The 24,712-nt window shown below is 40.8% G+C and overlaps 1 protein-coding gene and 1 long non-coding RNA gene across 12 annotated transcripts in view; one reads left to right on the forward strand and one right to left on the reverse strand.

Annotated features, from left to right (window-relative positions):
• LOC410259 (nuclear factor 1 X-type) overlaps positions 1-24,255 on the reverse strand; it is a 78,911-nt gene extending 54,656 nt beyond the window's left edge. For 7 of the 9 annotated variants that reach the window (XM_026443799.1, XM_006566536.3, XM_006566534.3 and 4 more), the window contains exons 1-2: positions 23,490-24,255; positions 11,695-11,850 (exon numbers count right to left, since the gene is read on the reverse strand). In XM_026443799.1, coding sequence (XP_026299584.1) covers positions 11,695-11,850; positions 23,490-23,570 — 237 coding nt within the window. In that variant the 5' untranslated portion in view covers positions 23,571-24,255. Of the gene's footprint in view, positions 1-11,694; positions 11,851-13,362; positions 13,965-15,598; positions 16,140-23,489 lie in introns of those variants that run through there. The other 2 variants (XM_006566532.3, XM_026443800.1) reach the window with 2 other exon arrangements.
• On the forward strand, positions 16,373-18,791 carry LOC102656080. Of its 3 annotated transcripts, none has more exons than XR_003305647.1 (4): positions 16,373-16,636; positions 16,778-17,019; positions 17,542-17,952; positions 18,052-18,791. It is a non-coding gene; the product is annotated as an uncharacterized LOC102656080 (long non-coding RNA). The 3 variants fall into 3 exon arrangements; XR_003305648.1 differs by having other exon boundaries at positions 16,389-17,019; positions 18,052-18,471; positions 18,573-18,785; XR_001704737.2 differs by having other exon boundaries at positions 16,376-17,019; positions 18,052-18,783.
• Positions 24,256-24,712: the final 457 nt, after the last annotated feature.

Genomic DNA, 24,712 nt, shown 5'->3' on the forward strand with positions numbered 1-24,712 from the left:
GCGGGAGTGGGGGGAGGTGCGTACGCATACAACCGCGGATCGTGGCAACCCGTGCCATCCCCCGTTTAACCCCCCCACTCCGCCTGCCCATCTGTTCCCAACCGGCCCCGAGGCGGTTCATTCCGCGCGCTGCCTTTGAGGGGGCGCGAGACGACGAGCGATTCCTCCTCCGAGCGAGCGCCGCGAAATGCCGCGCTTAATTTGTTTGCCCACTCTCCCCCCCTTCTTCTCGTGGGTAACAACCACCACCTCGATGTCGAACGATTTTTCCACGGGGGAGGATTTATTTTTCTAGAAGGAGAAAGAGGGGGAGGGGGAATTTTTTGAGAGGAAAGAAAATTTTGAAAATTGGAAAATAATTAGGGAAGGGAAGAATAATTTAGGGGATGATATTTTTTTTCGAATATAATTATTACTCTTCAGGGGATGAAGTATGGAGATCCTCTTCGAGTATCATTGAAGAGAAATATTTTTTGGGGAAAAATTTGGGGAATCAAATATTGCCTCTCTAAATATTTTATAAATATTGAGATGTGTTAATTTATAAAATAAGGAAATTTTGGATTATTAATCTCGGAGGAATGAAAAGGAAGTTAGGGGATGAAGTATCATTGAGAAGAAAATTTTGGATTATTCTCTCAGAAAACGGAGCGGAATTTGAACTATTAATTTTGGATTACATTCTTAAAGGGATGAAGAGGAATTAAGGGATATAAAATTATCAAGATTCTCTCGGAATATCATTGAAAAGAAACGTGTCTTTACTCTGTATAATTGTTTCACAGAGAAAATTTTAAATTTTTAAAAAAGAAAGAATTCGGGGGATGAAGTATCTCTCTCTCTCTCTCTCTCTCTCTCTCCATTCTTCAAAAATCGAGCAAAATTCCCCGAAATACAATAGGAATTACGACATTGAGAACGGGATTAAAAAACTGTAGAAAAAACGAGAGAAAAAAAAAAAAAAATCACCACCTTGATCAAAACGATCCCCCAAAACTCGATGATAAACGGTGGAGCAATAAAGAGAGAGAGAGACTTTTCTAATCCGAGCGCGGAGCCGATAGCCCTCCTCCTTCTCCCCCCCCCTCCGCGCCGGCCGCATAATTCATTCCGTTTCCCTCAGACACCGACGTCTCGCTCTCCTTGGAGGAAAAAGGAGGAAGGAAGAAGGAAGGAGAAGGACGGAGAGGGGAAGGAGGGGGTCGAGCCTCGATTCACGCTTTTATCTTCGCGGAATCTATCTTTTTCGCCGTTCGTTGAATAACGCGAAAATAACGCGGGTTTTTCGAGATTTATTTAGAAAACGGTAGCGTTTCCTTCCATGCATCCCCCCCTCCCAATTTTATTTATCGTCCCGGCGACAATGGAAATGGGCGACCGTGTCCCCCTCCCCCTCCCTCTCCCCCTCCCCCGCGGATTGTACTCTAATTTAATGGACGTCCGTGGCAATAATATGAAGGATCTAACCGGGAGGAAACGCGAAAATGGCGGTCTGTAAATCGTGGAAACGGGGGGACGTTCCCGGCGATAAAACGGATGATAATTGTGTTTTAACGGTTGCCGCGTGAATCTCGATGGGTCAGAGAGAGGTCGTCCCCAACAGACAAGGATTATTTCTAAATCTCTCCCTTCTCGTTATCGTGTGAGTAAAAAAATTTTATTTTCTTCTATTTTTTTTTTTTAAATTGGATCCTGAATATTTATAATTCTTGGAGGAATTTTTTTTTTTTTTGTGAATTGGATTTTACACGGAATTTTAAATTGCATTATAAAAATAGTGAATTTTCGAGAAGAGAAAGTTTAAAGATTAAAATTGGAATGAAGAATGCCGATCAGTTTCAAGATTTCGATTTTTTTTTTTTCATTCCAAATTTTATCTTTCCTCGAAGCATTTAAAGCTATCGGCTTTTTGTAATTTTTCTTTTCCGTTTTTTCGGGAGCTAAAAGAGAGGGGAGGATACTTAAAAGTCGGCGCACGAGCCAGCAATCCGATTTGTCCGAATTGATTGTTTGGGTATACGGAGCAGCCAGATTAAGGGTTCGAGGGTGGTAAAGAACTGCGAAATTCATCGCGGCTCGATAAGTCGATTGGATTCGTTAAGGCCACCCACTTTGCCCCAATTTCCCCCCCAGTTTTACTTTTAAACGAGGCTTTTAATCGATATCACGTCCCTATCTCCTTTCATCCATCGTTCTTACAACTTTCAATCCGGATACGTTTGCATAACAAAAAAAAAAAAAAAAAAACCAAGATCCATAATTCAAATCACGCCAAAATTTTCCTTCAATTCAATTACAATTAGCTCTCGACGTTGCGGTAAGAGAGAAAAGAATTTCGAATATTATTTCTAAAAGATAATCGATCCTTCGATTAAATTCAAAAGAAAAAAAAATAAATAAATAAAATTTTGGAAATTCGAATGATCTTTCGATTAAATTAAAAAAAAAAAAAAGAAAAAATCTTCACTCGTTCAGCCATAAAGTCACCCCCGGGAGGAGGGCGGAGGCAGAAAAACGCGTGGAAACCGGTCGGAGGCCGTTCCGAAAATTTTATTGCCATTGTTTCCGGCGTCTCGGCACTCTCCTTCGGGAATATTCGCGCGAAAAGGGTTCACCCGGACGCCTCGATGCGCCTCGGCTGGCAATAAAACCGGTGGCGGGGCGAGGAAACGGATTATTTCGCGTCTCGACGATATGCCTGCCGTCATCCTCGGTCTTCCCGGCGACCGTTTGTCTTCGCGGCCTGTGCTCACTTCCGTAAGTGTGCTTCTTGTAAAGAAAAAAAAAAAAAAAAAAAAACTCACGCACGATTAAACACCGGGAGTTGAAGAGACGAAGGGGGAGGGGGAAAAATTGACGCAGTTCTCCTTCCAAGGAGAGTTGTTAAAAAAGAAAATAATATTTGTTGACAATATTTAGGCTTCACTTTTCTCTATCCTTTAGAGGATATTTTTTGCAACGGTAACACGAAGTCTATAATTCTCTCGTGTATATGTGTGTATATGTTCGCTTATTCGTCCGACTACAAGGACACAGTGCTAGCCACTGTGCAAAAGTAAACAAACTGCGCAACCGTAGGCAATTATCTCGGGCGAGAATAGAATATCTTTTCAACGAAATAATTAAACGAATTGAGAGGCGTCAACTTGACGACAAATTAAAAATTCCCTCCCCCCTCGTCATTTATTTATCCACTCATCGTTCGACGTGTATCCTTCCAAAAAAAAAAAGAAAAGGAAGAACAAAAAAGAAAATTTCTCGCGATAAACCTCTCCCCCTCCTCTACTTTCCTGATAATCCTTCCTCTTAACGCGGTGCCACGCGTTCGAATATAAATTAATAACCCGAATAATCCGAAATATTAACAAGCGGTCGCCCTCCTCGTGTCGCGTGTATCGAGAACCCCATCCACTCTCTCTCTCTCCCCCCTCTTCCCTCTTTCCCGTAACGTAAACTGGAATACACCTCTCCTCGACGTGACGAGGAGGTGCGAGGAGGTGCATCGTGATGCGATAGCCCGCTTCAGCTCGTTAGATGAATGGGGCCGGCGCACATACACATATATACACACATACACATATATATATATGTGCATCGAGCTAACCAGTGTGGAGGGAGGAGGGTGAAGAGAGAGAGAGGAGGTATAGGACGTGTACAGGACAGAGAGAAGGGGGAGAGGAGGGTTCGGTTGGGCCGAAGGGCAGAGGCGGAGGGGTGGGTGGGTGGAGGACGCTAGTTTGCATAAATTTAGGAAATACAGGGTGGAAAATCGATATCCGCATAGAGATTATAGATGGTGGTTGGTAGGCGCCGCGTAGCCGCAGCCTCCGTCGCGACGGCGTATGCGCTACATGTCTACTACGCTCCCCCCTCCTCCTCGTTCCATCTCTGTCCCTCTTTTTCCCCGCAACCGGCCACGCTTCTATATATATATATATATATATATATATATATATGTATACGTATATGTACATATCCCAACCCTTTCTTCTCCATCTTCCTCCCTTTCACCCCATCCGTCTCTGTTCCACCACCAGTCCCCGAAAACTAGCCTCGTCGTGTGTTGTACAAACCCGTGTACCAAGGATACTTCTTGCGGGTGTTGGTCGGTGCACTCGCTCTCTTTCTCTCTCTCTCTCTTACTCACTCTGTCCTCTGCACACACATTTTGCGCTCGGTCTCCTCTTCTCACACTGTTCTCGCTACGATATCTCTGTCCCCCTCGCCGAGAGGGCTCTCCTTCTTCTCACCCTCCCCCCTCCCATCCTAAACCGAGTCGTTTCTCGGACTCTCGGTGCCACGTTTCGTCCTTCTCTCTCGAAACAGGATCCTCTCGAAACAGAGACCGAAAACTCCCCCCTCTACCTTCTATTTCTCGCTCTCTCGCTCTCTTTCTTTCTCTCTCTCGTGGAATTGAAGTAGTCGATATCGTCGTCCTGCGGCCTGTCTCGAAATTAAGAGAAAACGACGGATTTTCGGATATCTCTCTCTCTCTCTCTCTCACCTTTTTCTTCCTTTCAACTCGCGTCTTTTTTTTTTTTTTTTTGGAAAATGTGGTGGATGGTACGTGGTATATATACGGGGAAAGATTTATATATGGATTTTTCTTTTTTTTTTTTTTTACTTTTAGCGATAGATTGGATGGGTGGGTGGTGGGAAGGAAGAGGAGGTGTCGTGCTTTTTCGAGGGCACTCGCCGAGACGTTTCCACGAAGAGGTTAATAGGCGAGCCGCGATTATCGGGCTATTCCTTCCCCTCCACGGTGCGTGTAAACAGAGAGTTTTTTTCGGGCTGTTTCCTTCCTTCCACGGATATATATGAGCGAGAATATAATATATATCGCTCTTAGTCAAGCGAAAGAAGTCGAGGCATGAGAAACTTTTTTAAAACACTAATACTAATACGTAATTCTTTTTTACCAACCGTCGATCGTTCTTTTTAACAATTTTTCTCGACATACCCTCGCTCACTCACTCACTCGTATCGATCAGATGTATTAACCGTTCGCGCTCGAGAGGCGAGTCTCAGTCACCACGGCGGCCGTCAACGGATTCGGATTCATAATAAAATTAGCACATTTTTAATCGTCAAAAATCCGTAATTTCGTATTTTTCATTTTTATTTAAATACTTGATTTTTTTTTCTATTTTATCTTAAATTATGCTATACTTATTTTTCTATATATTTATATTTTTATGTTTTTCTATGAAATAATAAGAAGCGATATCGTTTTCTAAAAATTAATTCTTCATATATTATTATTATTTCTTTATCGAGAAATGTATGGAAATCACTTTGTACCGCTTGTAAGACACTTGTCGCAAAACTAATCCTCGAGTTGCTACTACTTCGCCCGACTGAAAAAGTCGTCGAGCGCGAACGGTTACAAAGTGATATTGGTACTTGGATTAATTAAACGTTATTTACTTCCTTAATGTTCGTAATTTGCATTTATATTTCAGTTTCTCGATCCATCGCGAAAAGAAATACATCGTCGTCGAGTCGAGAAAGTGAGGAGGGGATAAATTTAAAAAAAGTGACTCTTCTATTTCGCACTGTATACAGCTTCTCTCCCCCTCTTTTTCTATTTTACAACGAAGCAAGACTCCTTCTCCTGCTTCATTTATGCGTTCACTGACTGACACAACACCGTGATGATGAAAAATCGCGAATAAATGAGAATTGATCTAATCGAAATTAATATCGTTCAAATCAAACTTTTCGATGTTTCTTGATTATTTTTTTTAAGGAAGAAAATTATCAAAAAATTGTGCTAATAATTTTACGTATAAATCGAAAAAGAGAATCGTCGAGAATCTAATTTTTCATAATTTTCTTTTATCCACAGTCATAAAATTGTATCCACTGAGGATACGATTCTTAAATTTAAATTATAAAAATTTCCCTTTTTTATTGCAATTAACATCGAGTTAATTTATGAAAAAAAAACGAAAATTAGAAAATCTGTCTACGATCTTTTCGAATGGTTATTAAAAACGATCCCTTTTTTTCACTGTTGAAAAAAAAATTTGCAACATCGAAAAATTAATCCGGAAAAAGAAAATTGAAAATAATTCAATTTAGCCTTCAATAACATTTGGGGAACACGTTCAATTCGAGTTTTAATAAAAGAAGGTTGTGAATAAAAAAAATCCATTTAATCTTTTTTCCTTATCTACCTCGTTAATGCGCGATTAAAACTTCAAACGAAACTCTGGATTCGATCGATTTACGAACACGTGAGATATTTTTATCTACTTCTACATAAAATCCATCTACTTCTTCCTTCCTTTTACTCTTTGATGAAGAAAAAGGGAAGTTGTTAAAAAATTGTGCCAAAATTTAACAATCCTAGTTACAAAGAAGAGAGAAATATTCTTCTTATCCAATTGTTACATGTATTAGAACACAGAATCGAAAGAGAATCGAAGAAACATTGAAATTATGAATTCAGATATTCAAATATTCCGTTAAAAGAAATTTCCCTCGTCCATTCAGAAGAAGATTAATAAAATACATACTTAATTTCAAAAAGAAGAATCCAAAAAGGAATTCTTTTCTTTAAAAAACCCTTCCCTTCCCTAAAAATATATCCCTTGCGCAATTGCAAATTCGCGAGGAGCAACGGTTGAAAGAAAGCAAAAACGAAGGATTGGGCGCAAACGAAAGACAGACGCGCGCGAACGTAGATCCGTCGGAGAAAGTGTCGTTGTGTTCGTGCGTGTCGATGGAATCGAATGTTCTCGGCTTTCAAAGATTAGAAAATGGAGTGAAGGAGAGAGAGAGAGAGAGATACACGGCGCAGGTGGCGGATCTCACCTCTCTCTCGCTCCCTCTTTATCTTTCTCTCCCTCCTTCTCGCTCCTTCGCTCGCTCGCTCGCTCGCTCGGTCGAAACGTCCATTCCAATTTTCCGCGGGGACGGGCGTCGCATGTCAACTAGCAGCGCGTTGCTTTTTATCCGCGAATGCCATGAAATGTGTATCGCTCTTTTTTTTTTTTCTCTCTTATTTCTTTTTTTCCCGCCTCTTTCTGGAAAGCATCTGCGTACGTGGCCTGTGTGTCGAGCGGCTAGAAAGCCGGCACGAAAAATTTCAGGTCAGAGACGAAATGCGTCGTCGCCCGATTAACGACGCGTTCGAATTCGAACGGAACGGCAGGGAGAGAGACAGAGACGGAGATATGAAATTGTATCGAGTCGAGGCGAGATGGATATAGATGGACACGGACGATGCTCGCGGACGATTGTTTTTTCGAATTTAGAATTTAGAGGGGACTTCGAAAGGGATGAGAGGGATTTGTTTGAGAAGTTGGAGACAATTTGAAGGGATTTAATGAATATTTGTGCGAGGGGGATCGATTGTGAGAAGAGTTGAACAATTGAATCGAACTGGTAGATTTATCGGAAAGGTTTTTTTTTTGTTGATCGAGTTTATTTAAAGTTTATTTGAAGAATTTGATTTATCGAAGGCGTATGAAAAGATCCTTGGAGAAACGGATTGAGAGGTTTGTTTGAAAAATTTGAATGTAGATTTATCGAAGGAAAATATTATCGGGGAAAGAGATGGTTGATTATTAAGAAGTTTGAGGGTTGTTGAAGAATTTGTTTGGATTTATCGGAAGACGTATGAAAAGCTTCTTGGAGAAATGGATTGTTGAACGAGAAGTATATCGAAGAATTTGAATTAGTAGATTTATTTAAGGCATGTGAAAAGATTCTTGGGGAAAGAAGATTGTTGATCGAACAAGTTTATCGAAGAATTTGAATTAGTAGATTTATCCAAGCCATGCAAAAAGAGTCAGGTGTTGAAGAATTTAAGGAGAAGTTTGAAGGAGTGAAAAGAATTTTTTTTGAAAGGAAGGATCCAGGATGTTGAAGAATTTGTTTGAACGTAGATTTATCGAAGAGATGAAAAGGTTTTTGGAGAGAGAAAAATTCGAGAGTGTTGAAAAATTTAAGAATATTGAAAAGAATTAGTTTGAAATTTATTAAAGGCATGTGAAAAGATTCTTAAAGAAAAAGATCGATCGAGGGTGTTTTGAATTCAAAGGAATCAAAAAATCCGAACGAAAAATCAGTTTGAAAATATTTTGGAAAAGAAGCTTGAGAATGTTAAGAAAGGGATCGAGTTGATGGAGAAGTTCGTCAAAGAACGTAGATTCGTTGGAAAAGTTTTTGAAAGATTCGCAGAAAAGTTTATCGAGGAAATGAAAAGATTTTTCGAAAAAAGATATCATCGAAAGTTTCGAAAGAATATATTTTTCCAACAACCGAACGCGATTTACGAAAAGAAAAGTTTCGAAATATCAAATTTATCGTGAAAAAAAAAAAAAAGAAATTTCTAAAATTTTTCCCCGAAACAATTTAAAAACAATTCGATTCAACGAGACCGATCCACATTTCTAATTCGAATCTTAAAATTTCCTCAACGAAATCGATAAACAAAAGATCGTTCAATGATCGAGAAAATCGTAGATGAAAGATCAACGACCAGACAAGCAAGTAGAATCGACGATTACAGGGGGGTGCATGTTCCGCTCGGTCACAATTTCATAAAGCCCCCGTCTATATAATGGAGGAGGGCTCGGCCGTGCCTGCAGGGCTTCGTGCGACGCAGATTAAATGTACTTCATGTAAAATTCAACGCGACCCGCGCGCGCGCGCGCGCGCCAACGGCTCCGAGAGCCACTTTCGTTTTTTAAAAACTTCCACGCACCGTACCTTCCCCCTCCAACTCCTTCCCGCTGCCCCGCTCCCCTCCCCCCGCCCCTCCGCCCCAGCGCGGCACGAAATTCGCAGCGGACCGATCGCGAACGAAGCGCACAACGCAATTCCGTTTCCGTCGCTCGAAGAATTAGCTCAAGAATTGTCACGAAATATCCGAATCTGAAGAAGTTCGATTATCTTTTCTTCGATTGCGAAGGAAAAGTGATATCGAGGGATAAGGAGACGATTCTACCTCTCTCTAAGAGTTAATTCGATCCTTCGTTTATATTATCGAGTCCCCCCTCCCCATTTTACGAAAATTTTCATAAAAGACTCGATGGAAATTATCGAGGGGAGGGGAGAAGTACATTAGCGATAAAGAGGCGATACAGCGGCCAAAAGCGATCAAGACGAGCAATTCGGAACAAGTTCGCGAAAGACTGTTACTATCCTTCGCCGATCATATTGCTGTCTCTCTCTGTCTCTCTCTACAATTGCTTATTACTATCCCATCATCGAGTCGAGAAACATTGAAAAAAGAAAAAGAGGAAAGAAAATCGTAGACGACGAACTTTTTCGAAATTTCCACCAGATCCATCGATATCCACGTCGTCTACATCGTAATGCCACCACGTGGGACGACGACGCTTCTTTCACGAGCATCGGCCCGTCCGGTTCTTTTCGGTCCCGCTAAATACCGCAGCATCGCGAAATTAAAATATTGATCGAACGGCGTCGCGAGGGAGAATACGAATTGCGGTGGAGAGACGAGAGAAAGCCGGCGGATGTTAGCGGTGCACCAAAGGGGGTTGGCAGGGGGTTTGGTTGGTGGCGAAGGCCGCCACCGGGGAGAGGAATAGAAAAAGAGAGAGGGGAAAAAAAAAAAAAAAAAAGAGGACCAGAAGGGAAAAGATTGCGGTCCGGCCGAAAATTCGAATGTCAATGACTCGTCGAACCGAGCCGACGCGGCAACCTCGCTCGATATCCGGGGTTCACCGACTTCTCTTCCGCTTTTTCTCTTCCTCTCTCTCTCTCTTTTGTCCTCTTTTCTTTTTTATTCCGTTTATTCCATGTTTCTTTTCTCTCTCTCTCTTTCTCTTTATCTCTCTCTTTTCCTTTTTCATCTTCCTCCCTCTTAATTGAACTTCCGGTTGGAGGGGATCGAAGGGGGCCGGGGGTCGATTGGCCGGATGTGTTTCTCTTTGGACCATCTGGAGAAGGTCGTAGATACGACGGTTTATTGGGATTTTATTGGTGTACCTCACCACGGATCGGGATATCAGTTTCGTTTTGAAAAGTCTCGGAGAAGTTGAGTCGCATGATTTGTCTTCTTTCAACTTTTAAGCATTTTTCGCATGATACGAATATCTCGAAAAGATGTTGAACCGAAGAACGTTGCTGGATTTTGAGGTTAGGTCGATCGATGCTCATCGAGATGTTTAACTTTACGAAAGTAACTCGACTTACTTAGAAAAGATTCATAAACCGATCTGTGACTTCGTAACGGAACGTAAATCTAGATAAGTTAAACACGAGCTTTGTTTGAACACTGCCACAGATAGGAGAACCGCGTAAAAAAAAAATCTTTCGATGTTATTCCAAATCTCGGCGCTTCGTTTCAAAGAAAGAAAACAAGCTAAAACTAGAGTATAAAAATTCAAAGAAACTAACCAACTACTTCGATACACGGACTTATAGTTCAACTTAAATCTCTAAAAATCCCTAAAAGAGTCCCTATCTTATTAAAATTTAAAAAAAAATAAAATAAAATTAAAATTAATAATAAACCCGATACAAAATGTTAAAAAATTAATTTCATAATCCGTTTACAATATTTTATTGATCGAACATCGAAACATTCCGTGATTCACAAACACGGATCGTTAATGCCCCTGGTCCCGCGCTAAATGGTTCTATTAATAAAGAGTACCGAGACGCAGGACGATTGAGAGCTACTGGCTTTGAGGCTGAGCGATAGCACGCGTCACGAGGACGTTTCTGCGCCAGAAATAGGCCGGAACCTCATTATTTTTATTCTTAACCATGAAATTAGCAGCACACCTCCGTGCCTATGACGGTTTCGTGCAAACGTACGCTGACATTCGCCGATGAAAATCCCGCCCAGAACTTTTATCACATTTCAAGCCGGTATATCGATTCGTTATCGCGTGTGCACCTCTGTGTACCGTTTTCGCCGACGACTGCCACTGCTGTTTTAAACGGCCGAATTTTCGTCGTAAACCGGGAACGAGACGATTTAAACGCTTCTAAATATCCGCTCTTAATTTGACGTTTCAAATTGTCAGGTTGGTAACAAATCCTTGATGATTTAGCAGAGCCATCTCGCGTGTTCCTTCTAATAACTTTGCAGCTTTCGTTGTGCAAACGTAACGACTAAATAGAATTTATTCTATGTCCATCGTAAAAAGTACCGTAAATATCGTTCAACGATCGAGTATCTTATTCGCTCGTTACGAACACGGATTTCAATGAAGAATAAAGAAATGATAACGTGATTCTAAAAGCACGTAATCAAAACATTCTAAACGTAAACATCACGAAATCAGCGATACTATGCCTAATTCACAAGCCTGTACCATTAGAAAATAAACGTTGAAGTAATGCGCAATAATAACGTAATATCGAAAAGCGAAAATTAAATGAAACAATTAGACAGAAATTCGATGTCATCTCGATACTGACAAATTTATCGTTAGAAGTTGAGAATTCGATACGAAACTATTGAGGTTAGGAATCTAAAATTCGACATCGATTCGAAGATTATATCCATAGAAATATAAAATTCAATATTCGTTTAGAAAATTATCACGACGAAAATCTAAGATTCGATGATAATAGGGTTAGAAATGTAAAATTCTATTCGTTGAAAAATATATCGACGATCTAATCAAACATGGCGTCGACTCACGACTTCGCGACCGTTGTACCACGATGAAACGAACAACGGAAAATGAAAAATTCACTCACCTGAAGCTCCTCCTTGCACTGACGTTCCTCTTCGAGACTCATCCGTTTTTCGTGCTTCTTGTAATAACGCCTCTTGGCGGCTTGTAGGTTGAACCACGTGTACGAGAAAGACTTCACGAATGGTAGAAGGGCCTCAATGAATGGATGGAACTCATCCTGCGTGCACAAACGATCACAAACTGATTAGCGACACGTTTAACCGGCTTTGTTTTCGTCTGTCGAGAACGAGGGATATCCACGAATCGTCGTCGCCCCATCCCATACGTAGTCCCAAAGGAATACAAACAGCGCCGATGTTTACCGTGCACGCGCTCCATACGGAAAGAGCACCGTCGAATCGAATTCGAACGAGGACGCGACAAAGATAATAGCTGATTGGTCGTTCGAACTCTGCATAGACGCGCCATTTTCGAAGCTTTATTCCAAGTTTTATTCGTTCAAACTTGTAATAAGAAATTAAAAAATAACAAAACGGCGAATATTCGATTCATAATTATACACTTTTTAAATATTTTCCTTTTTCTTCCTTAGAATCGCTTAAAAATTAATCGTACCTGAAAATTGATACGATCGAATAGAGTTCGAACGAAGGAACGACGAAAACGAAAGCTGATTGGTCGTTCGAATTCTGTCTATTAACCGCGCTAATTTCAAAGCTTCGTTTTCCAAGATTCCTAATAAAAGTTTAACCTTCCTTACGGAATAAATTAAAAAATTAGTTTGTATTCGAAAAATCTCAAGGTTAGTTTCACAAAAAAAGGAATATATATATATATCTCTCGTTCTCGTAAGTGTAATCTGCTTCTTCAACTCGTTACTTTACTTCGTATATCATGCAATAGGATGTTGTGTCTCGATTAATTTTCATGCAATAGGATATGTGCAATGATTTTTTTTCTTTCTCCTAACAAACTCCTACCGAAAAAAAAAAATTTTTTTCAATGAAATTGGACAAATTATTCGAATTATCCCGGACCAAAGAGACAAGACGAAACGAAAAAATCGATCGCCCTCGGACATCCTCCGGGAAATCGGCCCCTTATCGCGACTTCGAACGATTCCGGAGTCGAGACTGCGGCCGAATCTCCGTTTCCGGTTCACGGGAGCGACGAGAAAAATGAAGAGAGAGGGGGGGAGGGGAGTAGGAGAGGAGAAGGGATCGATTATTGGTCCCTTTGTCAGGCAAATGCGATCTCTCGTATTGAAGACTCGATTCAAGGGGATGTAAACATCGTTCCACGAATGAACGATGAATTTTTCGCTTCTCTCCCCCCCCCCCCGATCCGAATATTTGTCCACGGAACAATATGGCGTACTCTCATTCTTCTTCAACGTGTGTGAAAGGATGGAGAGAAAAAAAAAAAAAAGGATATCGAGATATAAATATAAATTCGAGGGGGGGAGGGGGATCAAAATTTTTATCTCCATCTCGAAACGAGATATTTCGATCTAGCAGAAATTCTTGACTGAAACTAAGAGAATCTAAAAAAAAATTTTATTAGATCTAAAAAAAATCTAAAAAAAATTTTATTAGAAAATCGTGAATCGAAAGGGAGAGGGGGGGCATCGATGAGAAAGAAAGAAAAAAAAAAGGAGGAGGGGAAAGGCGTGAAAAGGGAAAAGAGGCTGCTGGCCTCTGGTGGCTGACAAGCGTCAAACGACACGAACCATCGAGTATTCGCAAGCACTGCGGCTGCTGTGGCACACTACCGTCTGTCTGTCCCTCCTGCCGTCCGGCTGTCAGAAGCACCGATTCTCGCAGTAACAACCGTCAGGCTCGTAATACTCCTCCGCCACCCTATCGCAGATTGATCGTGGCCTCATCTGCACCGCACACACACCTCCTCCTCCTCCTCCTCTCTCTCTCTTCCCTCGACGCCCCTCCTCCTCCCTCCCTCCTCCTTCGCAGGACCTGAGAAGGAATCGAGCGTAGCGATCGATTTGAATCCTCTTCACTTCACCTCCTCTCGAAAGAAAGAATTCTTCTCACGAGACTTTCGGTTTCTTCTTCTCCCTTCTTCTTTTTTTTTTTTCTATCTTGGAAAGGTTAGCAAGTCTCTTCCTGGTCGCGTCTCGTTAACATGCTCGAGCAAGCAGAGAGAGGTAAAGGGTTTCTCTCTTCTTTCTCCTTCCGTTGTCTGCGTTCTCTCGAGGATTTATTGGCTTCCTCCAAGGGGGAGGAGGGGGAGAGAGAGAGAAGGGGGAGAGAGAGAGTGAGAGACTCCGGCGGGTCTGCCCCGGCGAATCTTCGATCCTCGGTCGGGTTGTTTCTGCCGAGGGAAAACGGACCACGATTTTGTGTGTCGGTGGCTGGGAAACGATTTCGAGCGACTACGACCTCGAAGGAACGATCGAAGGTGGCTGTTTCCCGAATGAGAAATTTCGATCGTGGCCAAAATTTTAATTTTCGAGTCGGTTGAGAATAAAACTCGACGAGGTAATTTATTATTCGAACCGTCTACGTGTAATCGAGTAATTAACCGTAGGCTCGAACGAGGAGAATGTACGGTCGAAATAGCTAGAATGAACGTTTATTATTCGAGTTTATCTCTAAAAATAAATAACAAATCTTTATCTCCGAAATTTAAGAAAAAAAAAAAACACTAACTTCTGGAAATTTTGGAAACATTTTAATAATCAATATCGTGGATGAATTTATTTTAAAATTTTTTTCTATTATTTTTTTCAACGAAACGAATATATATATATATATTTCGATATGAGATACAGAGAAATCAAATTTATTTTTTATAAATTTCTTTTTTTTTATTCCTACAGAATCGTGTTCGACTTTTCGCACCAAACGCTCGAAGAAAAATCTACGGGTGGAGATTTTTCGCTCGCCCGCTTTGTCACCGAAACTCGGCTGGCCGCGCTCTCTCGCGTCTATCTATACGACACTCCGTTATTTTCGGCGACGAACGAAAATCAAAGGCATTAAGGAGGCGCACAGTGACGCCTGAACGCGTCGTCATCGCGGAAAAGACCAGGGGAGGGCAAGGACGAAGGGGAGGTCGACGCGCGATCCGCCCGGGTTTCTTCGAGGGTTGATGAACCGAACGATCCTGCTGCTCCACGAGAAACGAGGTTTAACACTGTCGAAACAACTGGTTCGAAATCAATCGTTGGATTTAAAGGAAATTTTATTTCAGAGAGATTCGTAAAACGATTCGTCGAGATAGCGATTAGATTAAAACGAAGAGAAGAATTCGAAATTGCGTCAAGATGGGATGGATCGTTACCGAAAAGAAATTTAAGATTGAAACGAAATTTCGATAAATTATTATGTTTTTTTTAAATATTTATCGAGTTTGGAGAAATGTTTTTTTTTTCTATTTAAATTTTGGATTTTTATACAACGAGTTTCGAAAGTTGGAGAGCTCTGGCTAGTGCACGTGTCGCGGGAAACTTCTATTTGCAAGACGAGTTTTGGTGCGTAGTTGTCGGTAATAAATCGACGCGGATTCTGCGCGGTTGCGCTTGTTTATCGCGACGAGTCGACGTAGAATACGTTTATTCTGCGATCTCTGGCCACGTCAACGTCGGTAAAAAGAAGATAAAAAAGAGAGAACAAAAGGATTAAAAAAAAAAAAAAAAGAAAAGAATCACCCGTCCAAAAAGGAAGAAAACGAAAAGAAAATCGATCGAACGATCGATATAATCCCAACACCTAACCTAATTATATCCAAAATCACGTTTAAAGTGTCGATTTCGAGATTGTACCATCAATTACGTCACTACGCGATTGCACTATCGTTTCGACTCTGTCCATATTAAAATAAGCCACGATCGAATCTAAACGAAAAAAAAATTTCGAAAATAACATACCAAAAAATATCCTTTTCCATTAAAATCCAAATGTCTCGAGAGCCACCGACGCTCGTCCAATCTCCCAAATACTTACTGGAAAAAAATTCTTGATAAAATAAACGTTGCCAACCACCTCGAGAACGAACGATCCCACCTCGTAACAACTAAAAACGATCGACACGTTATATTCCAGCTAGCACACGATCAGCTGATCCTCCTCCAAGGAGCCAATCAGTCTGCATCCGATCACCGAGACGCGTTTCTCCTCCCACCGTGATGGTCGATCGTTTCACCGAGTCGATCGCTCGAACGACACTGATCCACTCTGGTCGCCTGCCAATCCACTGTACCCTTCTCGATCCACTATCGATATCGAACCTTTCGATCCAACGATCGATTTTTATATATACCACCAGAGTATAGGCGACTAGAAAATTTATCCACCCGTTTTTCGCTTATTTCGTAACAATAATTATTTCAACGAGGCAGAAAATGGCCGAAAATGGCGATGGCGAGAGAACGAAGACGCGTCGGAACGAAGAATGGTCGGTGAATTACGCTTGATCGCGAATCAACCGTGCAAGAAGGAGCACGTCGACGCCGGAACGACGGGTACGACGTCGGTCGTCGCGACGACACTGAGACGCCGGTCGTCGAGACGCGCGTATCTAGACGCGCGCCGAAGGCACCGCGCGGCGGCCAGGTACGGCACCCCAAACAGTTATTAATAGCCTCTGTCCTAGCTTACTAGATTTGCCCTCGAACCGACGCAACTTCCCCTCTCCCCACCCACCGAAAGCTCCACACCCCTCCCCATGCTCTGTCGCTCTGCCCTCTCCCGCGACGCGTCCCTCCCTCCAATCCCGCTCTCTCGCTTCGTGGATCGCTATTCCTCTCCCTTTCTATCCTTCGTTTCGATCGTACTGTTCGATTGGTATACTTTTATCGTTTGATTCGATTGATCGAAATGGAAGATCTTTCTTTTTTTCTTATAGAAAGAGAGATGCTCGATTTATATAATAGATTTATATAGTTTTTCCATGGATTTTAGTGAAGAGCAACTTAACCTATCTTTAACTTTGTTTGTAGCGTGAATGAAGTTACGAAAAATTTAACCTCTTCGAGGGACGCTGTAAGCATCGAAAGACATCTCTTACATGTACATAATAGTTTCAAAGTAGTGATTGTCGAGTGTTTTTAATTTTTTTTCTTTCTCTTTACTTTTTTAATTTTAATTATTATTATTAAAATAAGAAATTAAACATATGTGCAGTATGGTTAAAGAGGTTAAAACGGTGGAATTAGAAGATACAGTTTTTCATGGACAAGAAGAATCAAGAATCAAGATTTAAAATCTTATAGGGAAAATTGAAATTGTGAAACGGATAATATTGATAAAATGGACGATGGAATAGTAACTTTGGACACTTAGCTCGGAAAAATTCTCGCCGTCGTGGAAATTGATGGAAAATTTGAACACGTTCTATATCGTTACGGGAAGAGGAGAGATTTATGGTAAATTTCGAAGGGAACTGTCATTGTTCGATCGTCGAGGGTAAAATTTACACTGCGACAGGAGGCGGTGGTGCCTAACAAGGGACGTCCCGCGGGACGATCGGCAAATTGCGCGAAACTCGAGGAAGAAGGCCGGGTAAAATTGATTCTTGCCACGTTCCAATTCCCCGCGGAGCCTCCTGCCCTAGCCACCGCCGCTTTCCGCGTCAATAAACCCGCGAAAAAACAATGGAACTGATTTTTCGAAGCGCTAAAAATAGTGGCGCATCGGCCCGCCTCGATTCCGTGGAAATTCCATTCTAAATCTTCCCGAAGAAAGACTACTATCCCTGTATCTACTGTCGAATCGGGATACCAAAACCGGGAGAAAAATTCTTCGAGTCTCTTCGAATGTTTCAAGATTGATCCATGAAATGTTAAGAAAACGCACAAAAGACGTATTTAAAATTCGATCTCGTCTTTCCAATTTAAAATGCCTAAACCTATTTGAAAGAAGAATGAAACCCGTTTTATTTCTTTCAGAGAACCCTCTTCTGTCTAGATATCGAAAAGATATTAAAAAATTTAAATCCTATTATCGGAAGATTGGTGAGAGATGTTGAAAATTTCAATCGCTCGCTACTTCCTAACCTCAAAATTCCATTTCTTAACCTCACGAATCGAAGCGAAACGCGTTATCCATAATTTAATGCAAAACTTCATCAACCTCCAAGGAATGCATTCCAACGAGCGACTCATACTCCCAAAAGCAATATTTCCTTTAAAATATCGAGGTAAGGAGGGGTCGAAGGTCCGCAGTATAAGAAACGTCGCACGCTGCGTGTTGTCGCTGGTCCGCGTGGCTTGTAAGGAGGAAGAAGAAGAAGTAGAAAAGGAAGAATGGGAAAAGACGAGCGGAGGTTGGCGATCGATAGCCAAACTCCTCGTTTCTACGTAAGATAGACAGTGACATGAATTTCCTCTTTTATTCTTCTTTGTCTTTTTCTTTTTCTTTTATTTTTTTTTTTCTTTCATTTTCTTCCTTTTTTTCAGAGTAAGATAAGAAGACACGCGTTATATGCATAGACTCTGGCTCGCTTTCGCGATTCCTGATACTGGAAACTGCCGCTTGCAACGAATAGCTGATATCTGCACGAGATAAGACGAATTGCCTGGAAACCGGTAGTAAAACGGAAAAGAGGACAACCCTTTGACTAGGGGAACTGGTTGTTGTCGGATGGGAATCTTCTTTGGCCTTTGAGGTTGCTGGACAAGTTGGATTCACAGGTGCTTAGAAGTGGAAAGGGATGAAGAACTGGTTAAGGGTTTTGAAGATTGTTTTGTTTATGTGGGAAGCTTTAAAAGTTGGTTCAATTGGTTAGAAATGGTTATTGATGGTCTTAAAGGTTGCATATGAGAATCTTCTTTGATTTTTGAAGCTATTGGATAAGTTGGATGGAAAGGAATGAAGGAGTAAGATTTTTGGAGATAGTTTTGTTTAAGTGATTTATCCTTTAATTGATATTAGGAATGATTATTGATCTTAAAATTACATTTGAAAATCTTTTTTTCAGATTATTAGTTTAAAAGTTGGATTCATAGGAATTTAGAGATGGAAAGGAATGAAGAAACAGTTAAAAATTTTTTTGGAAATAGTTTTGTTTAATGGTTAGATTGCTTAATGAATAAGATAATCCTTAAATGTTTATCTCTCAAGTAGTTAGAATTAAATGATTTTAAAAATTATAAGAATCTTCTGTGATTTTTGAAGTTATTAAGTAAATTAGATTCATATAATATCTAAAGAATGAAAAAATAGTTAAGGATTTTGGAAATGGTTTTGATTTTAGTTTGGTTGTTTAATGATGAGTTTTAAAAATTTATCTTTCAAGTGATATAGTTAAACATATTCAAATGTTACATATAAGAATATTTTTTAACTTTTGAGATTATTGTACAAATTAGAATCACAGATAATTAAGGAGGATAAAATAATAAAGAAATGATTAAGACTTTTGTTAAATAATTAAATTGCTTGATAGTGAGTTTAAAAAAAATTTTTCAACTGATGAAATCTTGTTTGGTTTTTGAGGTTATTGGACAAGTTGGATTCACAGAGATGCCTAGAAGTGGAGAGGGATAAAGAGATGGTTAAGGATTTTGGAAGTGGTTTTGTTACAAGATTAGGTTGCCTAGTAGTGGGCTTAAAGATTTATCCCTCAACTGGTTGAGACATAGGTAACTTAAATACTATATTTAAGAATCTTCTTTGACTTTTTGGACTTTTGAGATTGTTGGATAAATTAAATTCACGATGATAGTGATCAAGAAGTAAAGAAAAAAAATGATAAAAAACGAAGAAAATCGCAGAAAAATTCATTCCATCATAATCCACAAACAAAGTATCAATGAAAATCCATATTTACGACAAGAAACCAACGATTTTACTTTATCACGATGAAATTGCAATACACTCGTTTAAAGATATATTCCAGTCACGAAAGCCACTTACATTCTTCTCATTCATGAATCATGAAACATTTGCCATGTTCAAATAAATCATTTCTCGAGATAAGAAAGAGAGATTTCTCTATATACAATACGAAAGATCATCTTATTTTCATAACCTCAACGTAATTTTATTCTAAATTTACCGAATCATTTACGAATAATTCAAGTTTATAAGATACTTTTCAATCATATAACCTAAATTTCCACGTTCACAATTTTAATTTACGTTCATTGCGATATAAAGTGAAATATCTTGATTATATTGATTTTAAACTAATTAATTAATAACCAATTGATAAATTCATTACTTTATAATTATTTTGTTCAATAAATAATTACTAAAGATAAAAATTTAGAAATATTTATTACGTAACATATATTACAGTCTTAAATTATAATAGAATTTTTGAACAATGAAACGAACATTAAGCACCAAATATTCAAAGATAATAATATAAAATCCTTCAAATTTGACGAATCTCACATATTTTTTACAAACACTTAGCGTTTATTTTCTGTGTCACAAGAAGAATCCTATTACAATCCAAGCCTAAATAAATCAATTTATTCCTTCGATCGAAACAATAATTGTAAAACGAATACCGAACTTTTCCGTTTAGATGATCAAAAATTACGATTCGAACAAAACTTTTAACAAATCGTCTCTACTCTTCTGTCTCCTTTCCCCCTCTCTCTTTCCTCCTAATTTATCCCCACCATAGACACTTCTCCCGAGCGAATATCGCGATACAGAAAGGAAACCGAGTTGTTCGTCACGTGGGTTTCCTTCCCAACCGTTCCCATCGAGGAGTCGCGGGGGTTGATGCACGCGGCCGACGTATCGGAACGCGCCACCAACCAGAGCAAATATCAGCGGCCCCGGGCGCTAATGACTGTTCTAAGTTTGCTGGAGAGACGAGCACGCGGACAACGAACCTTCTCCTGGCTATATCCACGCGACATTTCACCGCCTAAGTGGGCTACGAGATTCCGATTGTCGCCTCGAAAGGGTTCTCGAAACTTCTCTCCTCCTTTGCTTTGACAATTAGAGGAAATAGGAGAGAAAAGTAATCTATTTCGATAATTCAAAATTTTCTTTTTCTCTTCAAATTTCATCCATTAATATCTCCTAATATACATTCGAATCTATAGATTTATTAAACTTTCGATCGTGAGATTTAAAAAATTATTCATAAAATATCACTCGATTTGGAAAGTAAAAAAAAAATAGTAATAAATATCGATCTCAAGTTATTCTCATTCCATTGTCAAACCCTTTCAAACTTTAACTCTTATATCTTTCAATTATCACAAAATATCCAAATTCCCGTGGAAGAAAGGAGGATATAACGATCTCTCGTTATCTCTCATTCTCTTCCCCTACCACTCGCAACGTGTTCCTTTCCTTCCTTCGGTCAAAAAGAGAAGCAAAGAGAGGTTCTCGGATCGGGAAGGTGGCGCAGAACGGTGCACATGAACATAATCAACGATGAGTGGCGCGGCGCGTCGCGCGAAGCGTATAAAAGCAATCTGCGAATCTAAATATAAAAAAAATCGGCGTGGACAGTTTTGAACGTGTGACGCGGCGTGGGGGCCGCCGTTACGTAACGAACCGTTGATTATCGGGTGTATAAATAGGCGTTTTCCTTACATAATTAACCATCGTTCCCGCGCCACGCAAAAACGAAAGCCCGCATTGCTGAAAATCAGCTGACGCGTGTCAACTCGGAGAGAGAGAGAGAAAGATACGGGAGAAGATACGAGGAAAGGCGCGCTGTCTGTACACGTAGGGACGAAGTTATTAAGTCACGCGTCGCGGCTTTCTTCCTATCTTCTTCTCTTTCGCAAAATCTCTAACCCGCCCCGCGAAGATCCAAAGTCTATCCCGAAGTCTTTCACGTACTGCGTTTTTCTTTCCTTTCTTTCTTTCTTTTTTTTTTTTTTTTCGTCTTTTGAAGGGTCGCGTTTGAAGGTGTTTGAAGATGTTTGAGGATGTTTGAGCGAATTTTAACGGTATTTTTTAAAAATTATCTTCTCGGATCGATTTGAAAATATTTGGGAATATTTGAGAATGTTTGAAGGTGTTTGAAAGTGTTTGAGGATGTTTAAGGATGTTTGAGCGAATTTTAACGGTATTTTCTAAGAATTATCAGATCGATTTGAAAATATTTAGGAATGTTTGAGAATGTTTGAAAGTGTTTGAGGGTGTTTAAGGATATTTGAGCGAATTTTAACGATATTTTCTAAGAATTATCTTCTCGGATCGATTTGAAAATATTTGGGAATATTTGAGAATGTTTGAAGGTGTTTGAAGGTGTTTGAAGGTGTTTGAGAATGTTTAAGGATATTTGAGCGAGTTTTAGCAGTATTTTATAAGAATTATCTTCTCGGATCGATTTGAAAATATTTGGGGATGTTCGAGAATGTTTGAATGTGTTTGAGGATGTTTGAGGATGTTTGAGTGAGTTTTGACGGTATTTTTTAAAAACTATCTTCTCAGATCGGTTTGAAAATGTTTGAGAATATTTGAAAGTGTTTGAGGATGTTTGAGAATGTTTAAGTGAATTTTAACGGTATTTTTTTCTCGGATCAATTTGAAAATATTTGGGAATATTTGAGAATGTTTGAGAATGTTTGAGGATGTTTGAGTGAGTTTTGATTTGGTAATTTCTAAAAACTATCTTCTCGGATCGGTTTGAAAATGTTTGAGAATATTTGAAGGTGTTTGAGGATGTTTGAGAATGTTTGAAGATCTGGCTACCTTCTTATCTTTCTTTTAGATTGCGAGTTTTGACGAGTATTTTCTAAGAATCGTCTTTCCGGATCGGTTTGGAAGATTTGGGAATGTTTGAGAATGTTTGCGTTTCGATGAATATTTTGAACGGTTTTTCTTGTTTTGCGAATCCCGTCTCTGAATACGAATATATTTTTCTTTGTCGAGTTGAAGTTTGCGAGAACAACTGAGAATCGTCTTTTTGAGAAATTATTTATATATACGTCGTGGTATTTTTGTTTTATTTTTCGGGAGAGAGAAAGAGAGAGAGAAAAAAGAAAGAAAATGTTTTTGAAAGAAACGAGATTCTCGATCTCCTCAGGAATAAAAAAGGAGGAAACGATTACGTAATTTTCGAGCTCTCGCAAAGCTCAAATTCGTCACACGTTTTCCCGTGTTTGATGAAAGAAGAAATATCCGTTCTATTTGATGAAACGTAAATCCACGATGCACAATTCGACGGATGAATCACAGGCTCGACGGAGTTTTCCGCGAAAAGCGCCGGGATCGCGAACTTTCCAAACAAAACACTCGTGTTTACGTCTCTTTGGGGCCGATCGGAAAAACGTAGATGGAGTCGCACGCGAGTCGCACGTGTTCTCTCATCTTTTCAATTCTCCCTCCCTCTTCTTCGTCGGATCGAAGCGAAAAAACCTTGTAATTGTAAGATTATCTTATTCTCTAGAAAGAAGAAATATATTCGAAAACGTCACACGAATTTTCGATCGAAAAAGAAGAAGAAGAAGAAGGAGGAGGAAAGATAAACGACGAGTCCAAAAGCACAACCTCATTTTTCAACTCCCAAAACAACTTGGAACCACTACTACCGAAAACTCCATCCATCCACTGCCAAGCAAACACCACTCCAACAAAAAAACCACCCACGAATTCCCAAACGATCGCACCAAAGAACCCTTTAGAAGTCTTTACAAGCGTAAAAGCGTGGCGCGTAGAACTTTACGGACCAAAAAAGCATCAGCCTTGCACAGCGCGGGCCTCAAGCAGCGGCTCTAAGTCGAATCGTGAACCAGCCTTCCTCCCCCCAAAAAAAAACCAAGAAAAAGCGGATTCAATCTTTACTTTACTTAGTTTCGAAGCACCGTTAGTTAACTCCAATCTTTGCAAAAAAAACAAGACAAAACAAAAAACAAAACTTCTAAAAAAAAAAAAAAGAAATATTTTCGATTTTTGCTTGTCGAAGGCACACCTGTCCTACGGAAGGGGCCTGCAGGTAAGTCGAGACATCCGGTTCCACCATGCAGCTCCTCAGTGTATCCGGGATGAACATGAGTAGCTGGGACGTCGGCCGCGGTACAGGCTGAAGCCGGCTGCGCTCCTCCAGCGAGCCCGTGCTCGCCAGTAGCGTCGTCCCGACGCCGCGCGACGCCGACGAACGCCGCCGTGGGACGGTGCTCCAGCTGGTCGGCCACCCGCTCTCCGGCGGATAATACGGCGGCACGGACCTGCTTCCCTCTTCCCCGGCTACACAACAACAATCGTATTCCACTCTCCGCCGAGCCAGGGAGCAACGGGCAACGTGTTATCCCTCGACCGAAGGCTCCAATATATCCTCGAGTCGTCCCTCTTCGAAGGAAGGTTGGAGGGACCTTCAGGGGCGAACGGTTGTCTCCGCGCGTCCGTGTTGCCGAGACACCCGGCACCGTGGTGCTCGAGGCAACCACCAGCCGTCTCTTTCAACCTTCGTTGATCGCGCGCGATCAAGCGACTGTTACTACTCGAGCGATACTCTTTATCTTGTAACGAAGAACCGATGTTTTCGTTGTTATTATTATATGTATTATTATTATTATTATTGTTGTTGTTGTTGTCGTCGTCGCAGCGGTTGCAGTTTGCGTTGTCGCTTGTTGTCTGGCTGTTGTCGCTGAACCGTCGGCTGTCGGGTGGTGGTGGAACACCGCACCCAGGCACACGCATCCTATCTAACCACGCGAGCCACAACTCCTAACTCTCGACTTTAGGCCCTCTCTGTACACTCTCTCGTGGCACGCAAGACACGGGGCTCGCTCGTCCTATCTCCCTCGCTCTCGCTCGCTCGAGCTGTCCTTCTATCCCTCTCTCCCACCTTCCGCCCGTTCCCCCCACCCGCCCACTCTTTTTATCCTCGTCGCTCGTCCGCCGCTACGATATCCTCTCCCTTCCCTTTCTTTCTTTCTTTCTTCTTTCGCGAAGCCTCGTCTTCCTTTCCTTCTTTCGTTTCTCTCCTCTCGCTTCTTTCCCCCCCCCCTACTCCTCTTCGCTTTCCCTACCTTTCTCGCGCCGCTCTCCCCCCTCCCCCCTTCCTTCGAGAGCCGTTCGCGAGCAGGCCGGCTCTAACCCTTACGGAACGTCTCTCTCCTCTCACTCTTCCTCTCGTTTCTTCCTCTCTCCTCCGATTCCTCTCTTATTCCATCTCCCTCGAGGGGTTGCGAA

The sequence above is a fragment of the Apis mellifera genome, linkage group LG11, assembly GCF_003254395.2.
Source record: "Apis mellifera strain DH4 linkage group LG11, Amel_HAv3.1, whole genome shotgun sequence".
In the NCBI taxonomy this organism is placed as follows: Eukaryota; Metazoa; Arthropoda; class Insecta; order Hymenoptera; family Apidae; genus Apis; species Apis mellifera.